Source organism: Halichoerus grypus, chromosome 7, assembly GCF_964656455.1.
Source record: "Halichoerus grypus chromosome 7, mHalGry1.hap1.1, whole genome shotgun sequence".
Taxonomy (NCBI): Eukaryota; Metazoa; Chordata; class Mammalia; order Carnivora; family Phocidae; genus Halichoerus; species Halichoerus grypus.
Genome location: NC_135718.1, coordinates 101,897,950 through 101,915,294, shown reverse-complemented (window position 1 = coordinate 101,915,294; position 17,345 = coordinate 101,897,950). Strand labels below are relative to the sequence as shown.

General features: G+C 39.3%; 1 protein-coding gene across 7 annotated transcripts in view; it reads right to left on the bottom strand.

Moving 5' to 3' along the window:
• The window catches only part of DNM3 (dynamin 3), a 539,814-nt gene that overhangs the window by 338,110 nt on the left and 184,359 nt on the right, over positions 1–17,345 (bottom strand). For all 7 annotated transcript variants that reach the window (XM_078077964.1, XM_078077966.1, XM_078077967.1 and 4 more), the window contains exons 5-9: positions 14,654–14,752; positions 13,907–14,067; positions 9,574–9,716; positions 6,408–6,543; positions 3,951–4,018 (exon numbers count right to left, since the gene is read on the bottom strand). In XM_078077964.1, coding sequence (XP_077934090.1) covers positions 3,951–4,018; positions 6,408–6,543; positions 9,574–9,716; positions 13,907–14,067; positions 14,654–14,752 — 607 coding nt within the window. The remainder of the gene's footprint in view (positions 1–3,950; positions 4,019–6,407; positions 6,544–9,573; positions 9,717–13,906; positions 14,068–14,653; positions 14,753–17,345) is intronic.

Sequence of the window (17,345 nt, the reverse complement as noted above, 5' to 3'; positions counted from 1 at the left end):
AGGTATCTTTTCACTTGGCTAGAATTAATTCAAATTGGTGTCATAACAATGCTTTTCTCATGCTGGGCAGGAGCTCAGGAAAGCAGGTGTGTGTGTGTGTGTCTGTGTGTCTGTGTGTCTGTGTGTCTGTGTGTGTTTATGTGATAAAAAGTGAAAAAATGATTACATCTAAATAAAAGGCCAGTGGAAAAAAGCTACCATAAGAGGGACCATGAACCCCAAGTATCATCACACCCAAAGCCCTGCAGGTGCCAGATGCTGGTGTTTCACCCTCCCCATCCCCAGGCCCTTCTCCCTCCCTCTTCTCACTTCTCCTTCTTTGATTAACTTCTCCTCCTTCACCACTCAATTCTGCGGTGCTTCTCTTGGGAAATTTCTTCCACAGTTCCCTTGCAGCAGCTTTATTCTGGTCCCTTCTAATCATTTACTTTAGCACCCTATGCCCACCTCTCTTTCTAACTGTAGTGATCATACTATATTATAACTTGAAGTTTCTCCACATTGGATGCAGAATAAAATCCACACTATTTGGTCTAACATTAAAAATTTCCCTGCCTGACCCTAATCTTCCGTTTCAGTTATTTGCCTCCTCCCTTTCATGCACCCTGTGTTTCAGCCAAACCCAACCATTGGCCTTTCCACAAACACACTCATACTAACGTTTTCTGTCTTTGCCTCTGTCCATGAGGTTCACTTTGCCCTCCCCACACTTTCAGCCTGTCCAAGTCCCACCTGCGCTTCAAAGCCCAGATCAAAAGCAACCACTTCCTCCAGCTTGCCTTCTCCAGTCCTGCCCCTGACAAGGTCTTCCTTCTCTGAACCCCAACATCCTATTTTGCATTGCAGTGGTCTCAGCATGCATAGTCCCACTACTACCCTGGTAGAAAGGTCATGACTGCATTTATCTTTGTTTGCCCCACAAGGACTGTCTTCCTCCCTTGCTCCTCATTGCCACACAGTGCCTGCCGAACAAAGAAGGACCATTAGGTCTGCAGTGGACAAAGACGGCTTCTATTATTCAAATATCTAACAATCAATTGGAAACAAAACTTTTCATATTAAGTGTATTTAAGAGCCTAATAATGCCATGAGTATGTCTTATTCTCAGGACACTGTGCCCTTCTTATCATCTTACAGGCAAATTAATTCCAGAATAATAAATAACAACCAATCTCTTCTTTTGGTATGCATGTAAATCAGAAATCTTCAAAACTGAATTAGTGAGCTCTTGCAGTTGCATTTGGCAAAAATGTATCTGATAAGAAGTTTTAAAAGCCAAGTAAAAATACTGTATTTTACTTTTACAGTAAAGTAAGTATATATAAAAATACTTCATGACCCAAAAAATGTGATTTGGTTTCACTGCACTTATCAGATTGACATGGTTGAATACTAGTCCCACCCAGCTCAAGAGCAAGACACAGTTTCTATACCAAATGTATCCTAGATTTGAGGGCGACAGAATAGAATTAATAAGGAACTTAGAAATCCTACTGACAGAGAAAAATACTGGATTTGGTTATAGAATGTTTCCTGCCTTTTACTTTGTGAATGCATATTTACCTATCGTATTTGCAACTTGCAGAGCAGATTCAATGTTAAAATGATAGAGAATTCAAATGTCCTAACTCCTTTCACATATACATTCACTGTCAAGCTTTGCCCTCTCAGGCTCTGTTCCCAAAATAGTCTCATCTTGACCTGTGGCAGAAGCTGAGACACAGTGGCCAATAGACAGGGGACACCTCCTTTATATGAGATCATCTATGAAGTACGCAACCTAAGTTCAATACCTTAAATTCAGGAAATTTAATATATGCTCCATTAAATTCTGTACATAAACTCAAGAAACGTGTGTTTTAAATTCATTTTTTCTTTTTTTTTAATTCATTTTTTTCTTATCACAGTGCTTTAAAGAAAGTAAATTAAAATAATCCCATTTTATACAAGGGAAAATTCCACACAAACTTCCATACAAGGGACAAGCTCCCCTCAAAGCCTCACGTCCCGCTGCTCTCCTGTCCAGTCAAAATGCGTGACTCCCTGCTCCATGAATCCCTGCTGCACTTCACCACCCCTATGCCTTTGCTCACACTACTCTTTCCACTTTAAGCCCTTTCTCTTATCTTCTTGCCTCAACAATTCCCAGCCTCTCATGTTTCGCACACACACACACACACACACACACGCACGTGTAAACACACAGCACACCATTGCCTGTTGAAATCATTCTTGTTCTCTATACAGGCAACGTTCAACTCAAGAGTCATGACCTTCATTAATCTCTCCCAATCTTCCCCCACAACTGAGGCCGAAATTTATCTGTCCTGTCTCTGTGTAAGTAATGATTCCTTATGAGCATGTCAGGCCTCCGTCCCTAAAACGCAAGGCTCTGGAGAACAAGGTCTTGCTCACTGGCAAATCCCTAACTGTGCAGAGCACAGTGCTATGAGTGCAGGAAGTGTTTCTGCTTTTTTTAATTGAAAAGTCTTTTCTTTAAAATGAACTATTGGGACTTCATCAAGATAAAAAGCTTTTGCACAGCAAAAGAAACAGTCAACAAAACCAAAAGACAACCGACAGAATGGGAGGAGATATTTGCAAATGACATATCAGATAAAGGGCTAGTATCCAAAATCTATAAAGAACTTATCAAATTCAACACCCAAAGAACAAAGAATCCAATCAAGAAATGGGCAGAAGACATGAACAGACATTTTTCCAAAGAAGACATCCAAATGGCCAACTGACACATGAAAAAGTGCTCAACATCGCTCAGCATCAGGGAAATCCAAATCAAAACCTCAATGAGATACCACCTCACACCAGTCAGAATGGCTAAAATTAACAAGTCAGGAAAGGACAGATGTTGGTGGGGAGGCGGAGAAAGGGGAACCCTCCTACACTGTTGGTGGGAATGCAAGCTGGTACAACCACTCTGGAAAACAGTATGGAGGTTCCTCAAAAAGTTGAAAATAGAGCTACCATACGATCCAGCAATTGCACTACTGGGTATTTACCCAAAGATACAAATGTAGGGATCCGAAGGGGTACGTGCATCCCAATGTTTATAGCAGCAATGTCCACAATAGCCAAACTGTGGAAAGAGCCAAGATGTCCATCTACAGATGAATGGATAAAGAAGATGTGGTATATATATACAATGGAATATTATGCAGCCATCAAAAGGAATGAGACCTTGCCATTTGCAACGACATGGATGGAACTGGAGGGTGTTATGCTGAGCGAAGTAAGTCAATCAGAGAAACACATGTATCATATGACCTCACTGATATGAGGAATTCTTAATCTCAGGAAACAAACTGAGGGTTGCTGGGGTGGTGCGGGGTGGGAGGCATGGGGTGGCTGGGTGATAGACATTGGGGAGGGTATGTGCTATGGTGAGCGCTGTGAATTGTGCAAGACTGTTGAATCTCAGATCTGTACCTCTGAAACAAATAATGCAATATATGTTAAGAAAAAAAAAAAGAAGAAGAAGATAGCAGGAGGGGAAGAATGAAGAGGGGAAATCAGAGCGGGAGACGAACCATGAGAGACGATGGACTCTGAAAAACAAACTGAGGGTTCTAGAGGGGAGGGGGTGGGAGGATGGGTTAGCCTGGTGATGGGTATTAAAGAGGGCACGTTCTGCATGGAGCACTGGGTGTTATGCACAAACAATGAATCATGGAACACTACATCAAAAACTAATGATGTAATGTATGGTGATTAACATAACAATAAAATTTTTTTTAAAAAACTCTTTTCTTTTGTGAGTGTGACAATACAGGAAATTACCATTAAACTCAAGTGAGAGTCTCCTATTTCTTACTCTCACCTCTGTATTCTATTCTGCTACAATGATGAAAAGTCTACTGCACTAGCCATTTATAAACATTAATTTTCTTTTAGTAGCTTGAACTGAGACAAGGAAAATGTGAATCACTTGCCTGATACCATGTATGTTTTTGATTGCATAGCTTATTTCTCTTCGCAATTCCTTTTCATTGAACTCCATCTGCAGATGCAAAATGACCCACAGTTATAACACTTAATTCCTCTGAATAATAATATTGTTGAATATTAAAAAATGAGAAGAACTTGACTTCGTTATTAATAAATGGATACTCATGTCTTTCCTAACTTAAACCCAGATGGTCAAAACATCTGCTTATATAAAGTTCAAGGCAACATAGAACATTGGGGATTTCTGGGAGTTTTAGTGTAGTGGATTTTAACTCTATTATAGATAGGAGCGCTATGCATAAAGGATGCCTTCTGGACATAAATCTGGCCATTCATATGAAATATACAATTCTTCATTCTTTTGCTGAATGTAATAAATGTATTCACAGACAAATGAATAAATAAGAGTGTCACCTGACATGCAACAGCGGTCCAGCTGTGCTGAGATTAACAATGGCTGTCTTTTCTCCCTGGCCATTTTAACCACCTGCATTCAAGGCCTCTTTACAAGAGGAAATTAATAATATTTTTTTTACCAATCCAATGTAGGATAGATGGCTGCAAAAAAATTTCCCGGAAGTTCTAGGTACTTTAAATTTATTTGGAATTAGGATCAAAGTGTCATGGAGCTTAGACCTAAAAGGGATATCAAGAGCACATTTGGTTCAGCCCCTGACTTCTGAGATTTGGCCTCTCCAGCTTCACTGTCTATCCATTTTCCCCCTCACACTTTATACCATAGAACAATGAATTGCTTTAGTTTCCTACCCACACCCTGTGGCCCAGAGCTCAGCCTTTACTGTTCCTCCTTCTCTATCTGGAACAACCCCAGGCCCTAACCCCCTCCTGCTTGACTAGCTGCTCATCCTTCCAAACTCAGCTCAGAAGCCAGGCTCCCTCAAGCACTCAGTCTGGGATTCGGGTCTGTAGGCTGTTTCCATAGCACCCTGTGCTGAAGTTTATCACTTTACTTAGCACGTTTTAATGAAACCATCTATTTACCCATTTTCCTCCCACACCAAGACATAAGCACCCTCCTCTGTATGTGAAACAAATAGCAGAGTCCCTAATACTACTTAGCCGCCTAATGGGCAAGCCAACCTAAGCAGAGCCAAAATAAAACTCTCTCGGTTCATACCTCTACACAAACTCACCTTTTGCTCAGTTTCCCTCATCTGATGGCCACTAACATTTGCTGTTGTGCAAGCCAAAGCCTTAGGAATCATCTTGAATCTCCTTTCTTGCATCCCCCATATCAACCCAAGCCCTACTGACCCTACCTCCAAAATCACAAATCCATCCACTTTCTCCATCCTCTCTTCTGGGGCATTTTTAATGTGAAGCTAAAGAAGATTAAGGTTCAGGGCTTCTCTCTTATATAAGCACCTTCCAAGACCCTGTGCCTAACTGTGTGTTTATAATTTTGTATTCTTCTTCTTTAAGGCTGCCCACCCCCCAATAGTATAAACTTTAGGCCCCACAGAAAGTGGATTCACTCCTGCTCTGGCCCTACTGTTTAACTCACCTTACTTGTCTCCCTGAATCAACTCTTGCCCCTTTAAGATCCAACCCTCTCCCCTTCATCAGCTCTGCACCAGCCTCATCTATTCTTTACCCACTGTACAGACGCTTGCTGTAGAGCCTCGTCCTCAGCTGCTTACCTTGAATGACCCTCTTCCCCAAGATCCTTACAGCTGACCTCTTCATGCCATTCTGGTCATGCTTTCAATGTCCCCTACTCAGAAGGACCCTGCCTGAAACATCCCATCAAAAGTGGCTCACTCGGGGCACCTAGGTGGAGCAGTCAGTTAAGCTTCTGACCCTTGGTTTCGGCTCAGGTCATGATCTCAGGGTCCTGGGATCAAGCCCTGCATCAGGCTCTGCACTCAGAAGGGAGTCTGCTTGAGATTCTCTCTCTCCCTCTCCCTCTGCCCCTCCCACTCATGCTGTCTCTCTCTCTCTCTCTCTAAAACAAATAAATCTTTAAAAAAAAAAAAGTGGCTCAGTCAACCCCTTTCTCTAACATTATGTTACATAATAACATTTTATGTTTTCTTACTTTGTCTATTTGTAAAATTCTCTGTCTTTCCCCACCAGACAGTGCCTCTTTCTTGATCACTGGCACCTAGAATTTTGGCACAGAATAGGTGCTCAAGAAATATTTTTAAATTAATTAGACAACAAATAAACTTCATAGGAACTCAGTTAGTATTTGTTGAAATAATTTGAAATGTTGTTAGATCCCATTAAATAAATAAGATCAGAACCATCAGTAAGAAAATACTTCTCTCCTAAATTTCATCACCTGAGTATGAAGATTTTTGTTCAAAGATCTATCTCAGTCCTATACCACTCCAATAACATTTTATGAACAGTTATATAGAACAGAACATGGAAATGAAATGAAGTGAAAGGGAAAAAAAATAACATTTGGTACAAACCTTTACTATCTCAAAAGGAAAGCGTTCGTGGAATATACGATTGATTTTAGCCCCTCCTGAGAGCTCCAGGGTATCTACTTGATCCCCTGACCCTTCAATTCTCTTCTCAAAGTCCACAGCAAACTGCTGAACCATCCTATAATTGTGAAAGAGAAGTAAATTCCGGTTATAGTTACAAGGCTTTGCATTTCTCATTTTAATTTACTATGTGAGCCCTTAGAATCCTTTTCCTAGTGTTCTTAGTGGCACCTACTGGCAGAATGAACACGGCACTCTATTCAGCACTCAAAAATGTAATTATATCACATACATGTTATTAAGATTTATTTTAGGCAGTTAATTAAAATACATATCATAAATATCTGTGTCATTAGATGCATTCTGTCCATTTAGTTGAAACTATAAAGTGGTATTTAAAAATACTTAAATTAGGAATTAAAGTTAAACAGTAAAACTTTACATAGAAGAGTCAAAATGCCCCTCGGTTCCTATGACATCACATTCGCCTAGTGTTCTAACTGCTCCAGATGAGCCCCCTCTTACTCTGTGAGCTCCTCTCCTCCCCGTCCCCAGCATCACAGACAATGCAAACTGGTGACCCCTATCCCCCTCTACAACTAGCTCTAGCCTTGTTTTTCAATGATCCCCCACAATTGGATAATAAAATTAAAACTCCTTAACCCATCACGCAAGATTCTCCATGGTCTGGCCCTGGATGCTCCATCTCTCACTACTTGTCCACACACCTTCTAAGCCAACCAGAAAGAAGCTATCCCCAGTTCCCTACATGCACCATGCCTCTGCCCCTTGCTTCCTTGCCTGGCTAATTTTTATCTGTCTTTCAAGACTCAGTTCAAGCAATAGTTTTTCCAGGAAACTTTCCACAGTCCTATCTGCCACACTCATTGCTCCTTGTTCTTTCAGCTTATTTTCCTTGTTCCTTCAGCTTATTTTCAGCACAGCACTTAGCAGAGTCCATCACTCTTGTTCACCTGTCAGTCTCTCTCCTAAGGGCAAGGACCACACATTTTATTTATCTCCCACTGCCCAATACATGAAAGGTACTCAATAAATTCAATGAAGGAATGAGTTACCTTAAGGTAGTTGGTAAAAACCAAATAAATATATTGCAGGGGGAAAATAACAACCTACTTGCATTTTCTATTGCTAGATGTAGAAACTCTAATTTTGGCATGCTGGTACTACTTTCAAATTCAAAATTCAACAGGAAAAAATTCAAACCATCTAAGATTTGTATCCTTTATTCTCTTTCATCAAAATCGTGGATGAATTAAAACTGCAAATTAGGCCAGAAAATTCAGAACACAATTTGATGTAGCTATGTTTATGCATATGCCCATGTTAATCTAATTTTTAACCACCTGAGAAGGTATATACATGAGAAAACACTGAAACACTGGGAAATTTTAGGAAATTTACCTCCAGCCTACACTCCAGCCCCCAGGCCCACTACAACAAGCTGTAAACAATCTCACACTATTCTCTTGTCCTCCTCATCCACCTGACAAACTCTCCCCATACATTAGGTTCTCATTAAAGTATCTTTTCCTCTGTGAACTCACAACCTTCCTCACCTGTAACTGCTTCCTCATCTGGGCTCCCTTAACAGTTTATACTTACCAGAAACATAGCATTTATCAGATTTTAACACAGTTAGTTGCTTATATGTCTGTTTCCCTTGCTCTTCTGTGGCCTCTTCTTGAGGGCAAAAGTCTTATTCATTGTTGAATCTCCAGTAGATAGCACAGAGCCAGACACCAAGTCGAACACAAAGAGCTAAGAGGAAGGCAAGAAGAGGCGGGCAGAAAGGGGGGAAGAAAGAAAAAAAGAAAGGGAGGGAGGAAGAGAGGAAGGAGCTGATCAGCCCCCTACAAGGGAAGAATCCAGATGTGGAAAATTCTGTAATCTGAATCCAATGGAGTCACAGAAGCAAGCCTAGTATTTGTAAGGAGAGTAGTTTCAGTTGGATGTTAAGATGATGACCTAGGGCCTAAACAGAAATAGCTTTCTTTTCTCTGTAACTTGAAGAGTTTTTATAGGAGCTTAACCAAAGCCGAGAATAAAAAGATAAACTAGGAAAGAGTTGAATCTAAGAAAAAATTCTTTCCTCTGTATGATTCTATATTTTTAAATGAGGAAACGCAAGATGTTACATTAAATTTTTACTTAAATAATTTGAGTATTTAGAAATAGCTCCACAAAGAAAGGAATTTTGTCATGCATTTTGAACACCAAATTAAGGGCACCTTGATTGCAAGGCTGCACAGGAAGAAAGGGACCATAAGAGGTGGCAAGCATCATCCCTGGAAATGGATTTGGGATGCCCTGGAATATCAGCTGGGCAGAGGGTCTTCTAGTTGAGAGGGACCTGAGGTAAGTTGCAGCACAGGGATAAAAGGGCAGATGAGGCTGGGAGGGGCAAAAAAAATGGAAGAAAGATAAAAGACATAAGAAGCTGGCAATTCTCTAACAACTCTGCTGTCCTACCCAAGACCTCTCAGGGATAAACCTAGTAACCCAAGGATAAGATGGGAAGATCATGGAGGAGTAAAAAGATACTTGGCAGTTTTCACATTTGTGTTTTTAAAGAGCTACATTAAAATCATTACCAAAAAGGGTAAAAAGATACTTAAATGTGGCTTTATTGTCCATACTTTAATTATGAAAGCCTTGGTTCTCATTCCCCTGAAAAATGTACACAGATAAATCCCATGAAATGACTGACATAAGAAGATAATAAGTACGAGTGACATTGGTAGAAACAGTTGTACAAGACAGTTGTACAAGACAGACGACACATCCTCCTGTCCCCACAAGACAGGAGCTTTGTCCACTTCTAAAGACTAAGGGCAAAAACCCTGCTGAGTTATCACTATTGGTTTTACTCATTTACGGAATCCAATTATCAAAGGGCAAGGAAACTGGGCAAGAGGATGGGCAACTGGTTCAATCTACAGTAACAGAATAAGATCAATAATGATTCTTCAAGAACACATAAAGACTCGAGGCTCATTGTATAACATACACAAAGTCTTGTACACATTACGTGCTTTTTCTAGAAAATAGCACGACAAAGAGGCTAAGGCAAAAGCAAACCGAAGAAATGAGTTTCAAATGCTGAACAAGGGAGGGCAAGAGGACTCACTGCAGCAATGCCTTGGTCTTCCTGGTGGGGTCCTCTGGCTTGAAGTTTTTGTAGGCTTCCACTTCATGTTCTATGGAGAGCAACTGTCCCTGTAGCTTGTTCCTGAAGTTTGGCAGGGTATCTCGAATGTGGTTGGTAAGTTGCTAAATAAAACAAAACAAAATCATGTAGATGTAACAGATGAAAGATGAACTCAGGAGACAAAAATTGACCTTCCCTGTTTTCCTAATCATTTAAAACTTAGAAATCATATGCATATATACATTTGAGACTAACTATGTAGGGAAATCATGAGAAGCAGCTCCAACTCTCTCCTGGCCTTAAGGAGATGCTCAAAATTCCTTCAGCTGGAGTCACTCGCTCGGGCTACCTCTTTATGCCTGGCTGGAAATACCCTGTTAAAATGCACCTAATGTTACTCAGAAGGCTGCCTAATAACACTCTGGCATGAATTGATCTATCAGATTACCTAGATTGTAGAAAGGAGCCTTAGGTTGGACTGTGGCTAGAAATGAAGAAATTGGAGTTACAGGTGCTGCCGGACGTTTCAGGACCACACTATGGAACTGTAGGTACCTGTCAGCTGTCCACTTCCTCTCCATTCTGCAGCTCAGACAGGGGCTTCCTCTTGCCCTGCCTCTAGGCGTCAGTCCAGCGGTGCTGGTTCACGTCATGGGTTTATTCCTTCAGCAGTTTGCATATGAAAGCTCCATGACTAGCAAAGGAAAACTCTCTCTCTTGCTGTTGACATCTCTACTTAACCATCCACTTGGCAATTCCACTGAGATCATCTGCTGGCACCTCAAGCTCAGCAGGATGAAAAATTCTCTAAGAGATTGTCTACAAGTACATGATTAAGAACAAAGGTGGGGGCACCTGGGTGGCTCAATCGGTTAAGAGTCTGCCTTCGGCTCAGGTCATGATCCCAGGGTCCTGGGATCGAGCCCCGCATCGGGCTCCCTGCTCAGCGGGAAGCCTGCTTCTCGCTCTCCCACTCCCCCTGCTTGTGTTCCCTCTCTCACTATCTCTCTCTGTCAAATAAATAAAATCTTTAAAAAAAAAGAACAAAGGTGGGATATAAACCCAGATTGGCTAGCTCTCTGCCTTATGTTCTATTACAATGCAGTTAAACAAAAGTCTGAATTAAAAGAAAAAAAGAGATGGAAAGAAAGAAAGGAAGGAAGGAAGGAAGGAAGAAGGAAGGAAGGAAGCAAGGAAGGAAGGGAAAGAAAGAAAGAAAGAAAGAAAGAAAGAAAGAAAGAAAGAAAGAAAGAAAGGAAGGAAGGAAGGAAGGAAGGAAGGAAGGAAGGAAGGAAGGAAGGAAGGAAAGAAGAAAGAAAAGGTAATCTTCTTGAACTGGTTAAGTAATAAACTTGAATCAAAAGAAAGAGAACATAAACTTCACAGAAATGCATGAAAAAGAATAATAAATTAAAAGGGGAATAAATACCCAGACTGACTGAAGAAATCATTCTAAATCTTTAATGTTTATCGGAGGTTACCTGGATGTATCTATTCAATATATCTATAGTTATTTAAATGTTAATAGTTCATAACTATATTAGACCTTTGCCCACAGTTATGACTTATGTTATTCCCCAGCGAGCTGTTGTTATGGCTCTGAAGCAGAAAACAAAAGAATGGAGAGGACTGCATTCCCAGTAGCAACATCACAAACCCCCAAGTCTAAGACCAATAGTAACCATGAGAAACCAGTAGCCACTTGTCTGCCATGTGAGGGGTAAATGATAAAAACACATGGTTTCCACCTTCTGCTTCTCAGATATCTCAACAGCAAAGCAACACTGCGGACCACTCTTAGCTTTCTAAAACAGTTCTTTCCTCAGCTTTCGTGACCCTAGTTCCACTCAGTTTTCTCCTAACCTGTTGGATGTACCTTCTACATCTCCTTTGCCAAGTCATCCCCCTCCACCAGACCTGTAAATATCAATATTCCTCGAATCTGAGTGTTAACCTTCTTCTTTGTTCACTCTCTGTTCCTCCTAAAGTAATCTTATTCCACTCATAGCTTTAATAAATATTCAAACGCCTGTAGCTACCACCATGTTATCTACAGACCAGACTTCTAATCTTTGCTGCAGGCATACATATTAGACCATGGACTTTACTTCTCTTACATGTGCCAATGACACCGCAACCTCAGCAAGTCTGAAATCAAACACCTAATCCTCCTTTCAGGGTTCTCCATCTCGATGACTTCATAACAATATGGGAACTTGGAACGTATCCTTGACTTCACCTCTCCATCACCCACCAGAGCTAATCTACCATGAAGTTCTCGACTTTCCTAAACATTTCTCAATTCTGCTTTTTTTTTTCATCTTCACTGGCCCTAACCAAGACCAAGCTACCATCATTTCTCACTTTGACTCCTACTAACTTCTCATGTCTATTCTTGATCTTTTTTTTTAAAAGATTTTATTTATTTATTTGACAGAGAGAGACACAGCGAGAGAGGGAACACAAGCAGGGGGAGTGGGAGAGGGAGAAGCAGGCTTCCTGCAGAGCAGGGAGCCCGATGTGGGGCTCGATTCCAGGACTCTGGGATTGTGACCTGAGCAGAAGGCAGACGCTTAACGACTGAGCCACCCAGGTGCCCCTCTATTCTTGATCTTATCTGCAATCACCATGATCATTTTTAATCCACAGATATGATTGTGTAATTCCCCTATTCAGATGCCTTAAATGACTCACTCCCCACTGCTCTTAGGATAAGAACAAAAATCCTTAACTTGCCTACAAACATTACAGGATCCAGCCTCTGCCTACTTCTCCAAATTCATCTCTTATAACTCACTCCCTCATTCCCTGCCCTCCAGCCATAATGACTCAAAAATGTCATGTTCTGTTCCAGTTTTCACCATAGAAACTGTCCCTCAGGGCCAGAGGTATTGGTGCACATTGAATCAGCCATAAAAGTATCCTAGTTTCAAACAGTATGAAGATCCCTGAAGCAATAAAAAAGAAAGTGATTATCCAAGAAATGAGAGATCTTCAGTACAAAATCCATTCAGTTTTCAGTCAACCAGAATCCAATTATGTCATAATTTAAGGGGTCATTTGTATAAACAAATGGCCAGTCACATTCTTTCTACTTTTCTAGTATTCACAACCTAATTTATTTCCAACTTTATCTTCCTAATCATCTTAGTGATTTTTCTCTAAGAATTTTTCAGTTTATTTGTGTTTTTCTTAGACCAATACAGGCATGAAAGCAGTAATCTAAAAAGAGTTTTACCAATACTAAATATATTGGTAGAATATTATGGTTTTTGTGTGGCAAACCAATGTTTGTTAAATGACACAACCACAGCACCACCTCATGGCTTCTAAATACTCATCTACCCTAATTAAGAAGCACAAACTTTACATGAGTCTGTGTTATGTCACGTAAAGTAGAAGTATACCACTGCTTTTTTATTTTCTAAAACCTCTTCAATTGTTTTGCCTAAAGGGTTCAGGTCCAATGTCACAAGTAGCCTGCTATTGTGTTAGTCTCTACTGATACCTTCTAGGAGCAAACAATCAGAACATTCGATAATGACTTGATTGGTTGACTGTTAAAGTTCATAAATAAAAGTTAAAGCATATCTTATGATTCTATTTGTGAGAAAAGCTGCTCGCCACTTTGAGTCAATATAATCAAAACTCAAGGAGTGGACCTGCATACACTGAAGATGATGCTTAACTTCCCTAGAAGATGAAAAATATGTTACCAAGTAAGTGCACTGAGGTTTTATGCAAGAAAGAAGTAAGGGCATGGAATGTGGGAAGATGGAGGCCCAAGTCTATCTGTGCAGGGAAAGGGGTTATCTGGAAAAACTTCTTAAATGAATGGAGATCAATGATTGCTTATAAGGATTTGTTATTTTCAAGAATTTAAATTAAGGAACAAATCGATCCTAAACAAAACCATAAAGAAATTTTAAAAAGAAATCTCACCTAACCATAACAGATTGACATTTTAAAAACAGATCCCAAGAAATCAACCTTTCAGGGACATACAACCTTAATTTCTTAAGATAACTACATATTCTGAGTAAAATGGGTGCTAATATATACCCTTATCCACTGTTCCTAAATAAGCATATTTCTGCTCTGAGCAGTGTACTTTCAATAACATTAAAGTAGATTCTACTCACTGAGAATAGTAACAGTGTGCAACTAAGTATTCATATTCATTTTTTAATTCCTATCATTTAAGCTGAATGTCTTATTTTGGAAAAAATGAACATTAAAATGAGAAATATGAATTCCAATAGTCACTTATATATTTAATAACTGTTCTTGTTGCTTGAGAAAACATCTTTACCTGATTAAGGACCTTCTGCAGGTGTGGGGTCCCCATCCGGTCAGCAATATGTCTATAAGCCGGGTGTGAGAGAAAAAATTTCCTTTCGGCCAACATGGCAGCCTTAATGTCCTTCTTCCCGTCTATATCCTTCTGGCTTCTGTTTACCACCCCCACATAACCTGAAACAGAACACATACAATGTGGTTTGGGACACTTGTTGTTTATTCTGGGGAGATTTCAAGGCTCTCAAACAGGCTGAATAAGAAAAGCAAAATTATTTTTAAGGGCTGAAGAATTGAACCTTTTATAAAACTCAATTTGAGACATCAGTATTTAACAAAGGCTGGCTGATGTGGCTAATGATACTTTTTTAGCATTAACACAATAATGTGTTTTGCCCTTAAAAGCTCTGTACATTTTAATACAGTGTGTCCCTTAGCAGCTGTGTTATATGGTGGGCAAGTGAGTCACACTTAAAACAGCAGAGTATATGTATATGCAGTCTGTGATGAATATTTATATCCTCCCTTCAAACTCCTTCCTTTTCCTGCTTTCTTATTCCTGTTATTTTAAGGAATAGTTCTTCCTTTGGATCATTTTTAAATATATCATTTGGGAACGTTATGCCACTCCAGAAAAAGTATAACTAATCATAAATACATTCCTCACAACTGTGAAGGCATAAAACCAAGCTTCCCATCGGTTTCCCAATTGTTTCTCTGCCACATCATCAAAGGAAGTCCTGTATAGGACATGGTACGTTACCCCTGCGAAGAGGCAGCAACTTATTCTCTAGAACCTCCCTGGCATCTGTTCCTTCATCCATAAGATCCAATTTGGTGATGACTCCAATGGTTCTTAAACCTGCATCGAAAACAAATGCAGTATTACATAGTTTGCAGAAGACTAACAAATTTTAGAGACATATATGTCCCCATGCTAAATGCAGACACTCATATTTCTGGTCCTTTTCCTGTTCCTCTCTGTCTTACTTTGTTTTCTAATCCACTGCTACCCCAGTCTGGTGAGTTTTGATGTGATAAGAAGGAGAGTTGTAAAACCACCCATACATAAGGTAACTCTCACTTCAAGAGAGAAAAAACCAAATAGGTATATCACCACAATAATTTTAAATACATGCATTTATTTTTGTACCATGCATACATGGAAATTATACACTTAAAATTTTCCTCCAAGGTACTGTACACAATACGGGTGCTTTAATTTTTTTATGTATTACCTTACTGAAAATAAATAAACAAGTAGGACCAATGAAGAGAGTGTGTCATAAACCAAAGGTTATTATTGATCCAGTTCTAAGCACTTGACAAATAAGAAGAAGAAAATTAGGTATAGGATAGTGTCATCACCAAAAACAAAGTTTCAAGTCTCATAGCATTCACTGTTCATTAGAAAAAGATATATGACTTAATGGAAGAAAACCAAACTAAGAATTCTGACATTTGGATTCTAGTCTCAAGGCAAGTCACCTAACTCTCTTCTCTGGGTCTCAGTTTTCCTATCTGTAATATAAAGAGTTGGAAACGATAATCTCCAAGGTACCTTTCAGTAATAAAACAATATAAAAACCTAGACATTTTATGTAGCACATCAGATACCTCACCTTTGCCCATTGTTTTCTTCACTAGATAAAATGAATAACATTTGCCTAGTGATTCATATATTTTTTTAAAGATTTTATTTATTTGACAGAGAGAGACACAGCAAGAGAGGGAACACAAGCAGGGGGAGTGGGAGAGGGAGAAGCAGGCTTCCTGTGGAGCAGAGAGCCCGACAAGGCGCTCTATTCCAGGACTCTGGGGTCATGACCTGAACCGAAAGCAGACACTTAACGACTGAGCCACCCAGGCGCCCCTTGTGATTCACATTTTTAAGGGCATTTCTTTGGATATGATAAATTGAACACACACCTTTATCTTTTTACCTGAAACCACTCTAAAATGGCTAATATTTATTAGGCCAGCTATGGTTTTATATTCTTTATATGTCTTAAATCATTTACTCTTAAAAAGGTTAAGTCGTTTAATCTTAAAAAAGACTCCAACTACTTTTTTTTTTAAGTGAGGAAACTAAGGCAGAAAGAGATTAAGTAACTTTCCCAAGGTCATACAACAGGTGGGTCTAGGCATCCAGAGCCCATGCTTTTAACCAATATACTGCTTATTGAAATACAAAGAATTTTAAAAATAAAAAAGGCTTAAACCAAGAAAGTAAAGAAAATGGGAGAGGACTGAAGAAAAATGTTGAAACTGTAAACCCAGCAGGATAACTGCTAACTAAATTAACAGACTAGAGAAAGAGAAAAACTGCATCCAAGAAAGCCAACAACCAAAGCCCAGAAGCTGGATAATTTACATCACAGCCTCTCAGAAAGGTTGAGGGAGACCAATAGCTCTGACAATAATGGATGGTAGTGGGGGCAGTTGAGGCTAAAAACAAGAGCACTGGATGAAAGCAGTGAGATTTCCACGGATAACATAGCTAGGAGTCACCTTAGCTCAACCTGGCAGGAGAGTGCAAGGTCTACTCTCTGGAAACACTGAACTGTGGAAAACTGCACTAATGGGCACCTGGCCCAGTTAGAGGGCATCAGGTATTAAAAGAGAGTGATTAAGTGAAATTCCACATACTGAATAGCAAGACCTCTCTGCCCAGTCCAGTTTACGAAAAAGCTGGCTGGTAGAATTTAACCCTCCAAGCAGGAGATTGGAAAAACTCTGTCTGGGGATATTAACCATTCTTAGAGGGAAACATAGATATTAAAATTCAGAGGAACTCCAATTAAAACAGCCCAATAAATCAACCTACTGTGAAGCCTATAACTCATTTAGTCAAGCACACCCACCTAGAGTTTCCTGTTAATATTTCACTTTTAAATATAAATCAATAAGTGTAGATTACCAATTGTCATCATACAAAATTATTACAATATTAATATAATATAAATAAAATACTATTGACTATATCCCCCATAAGCGACTTATTTATTTTAGCATTCTGTGATGTATATAATTGTAGAACCACTATGTTGTATACCTGAAGTTAATACAATATTGTATGTCAACTATGCTTCAATAAAAAATAAAAATTTTAAAAAATTATTTTAAATGTGAATGGATAGCCAAGGAGAGTCTCTGAGACCAAAACAAATAAATATTGTAAAACAGAACTGAAGAAAACAAAGATAATACAAAATATAGAAGAAAAGTTTATCATTTTTATTAATATCCTCAGAGAGAAAAGAGAGGTCACTGCATCCATGGAACAAGAACAGAATGTCATAAAAGGAAACATTCAAACAAACAAAAGGAATTCTCGGTAACAAAATATGAGAGTAGAAATTTAAAAAAAAATGTTAGTAGAATGGGTGGAGTACAAAGTTAGAAACTCTTCCAGAAAACAAAAGAAATAGAAGTAAATAATAGAAAAGGAAAAA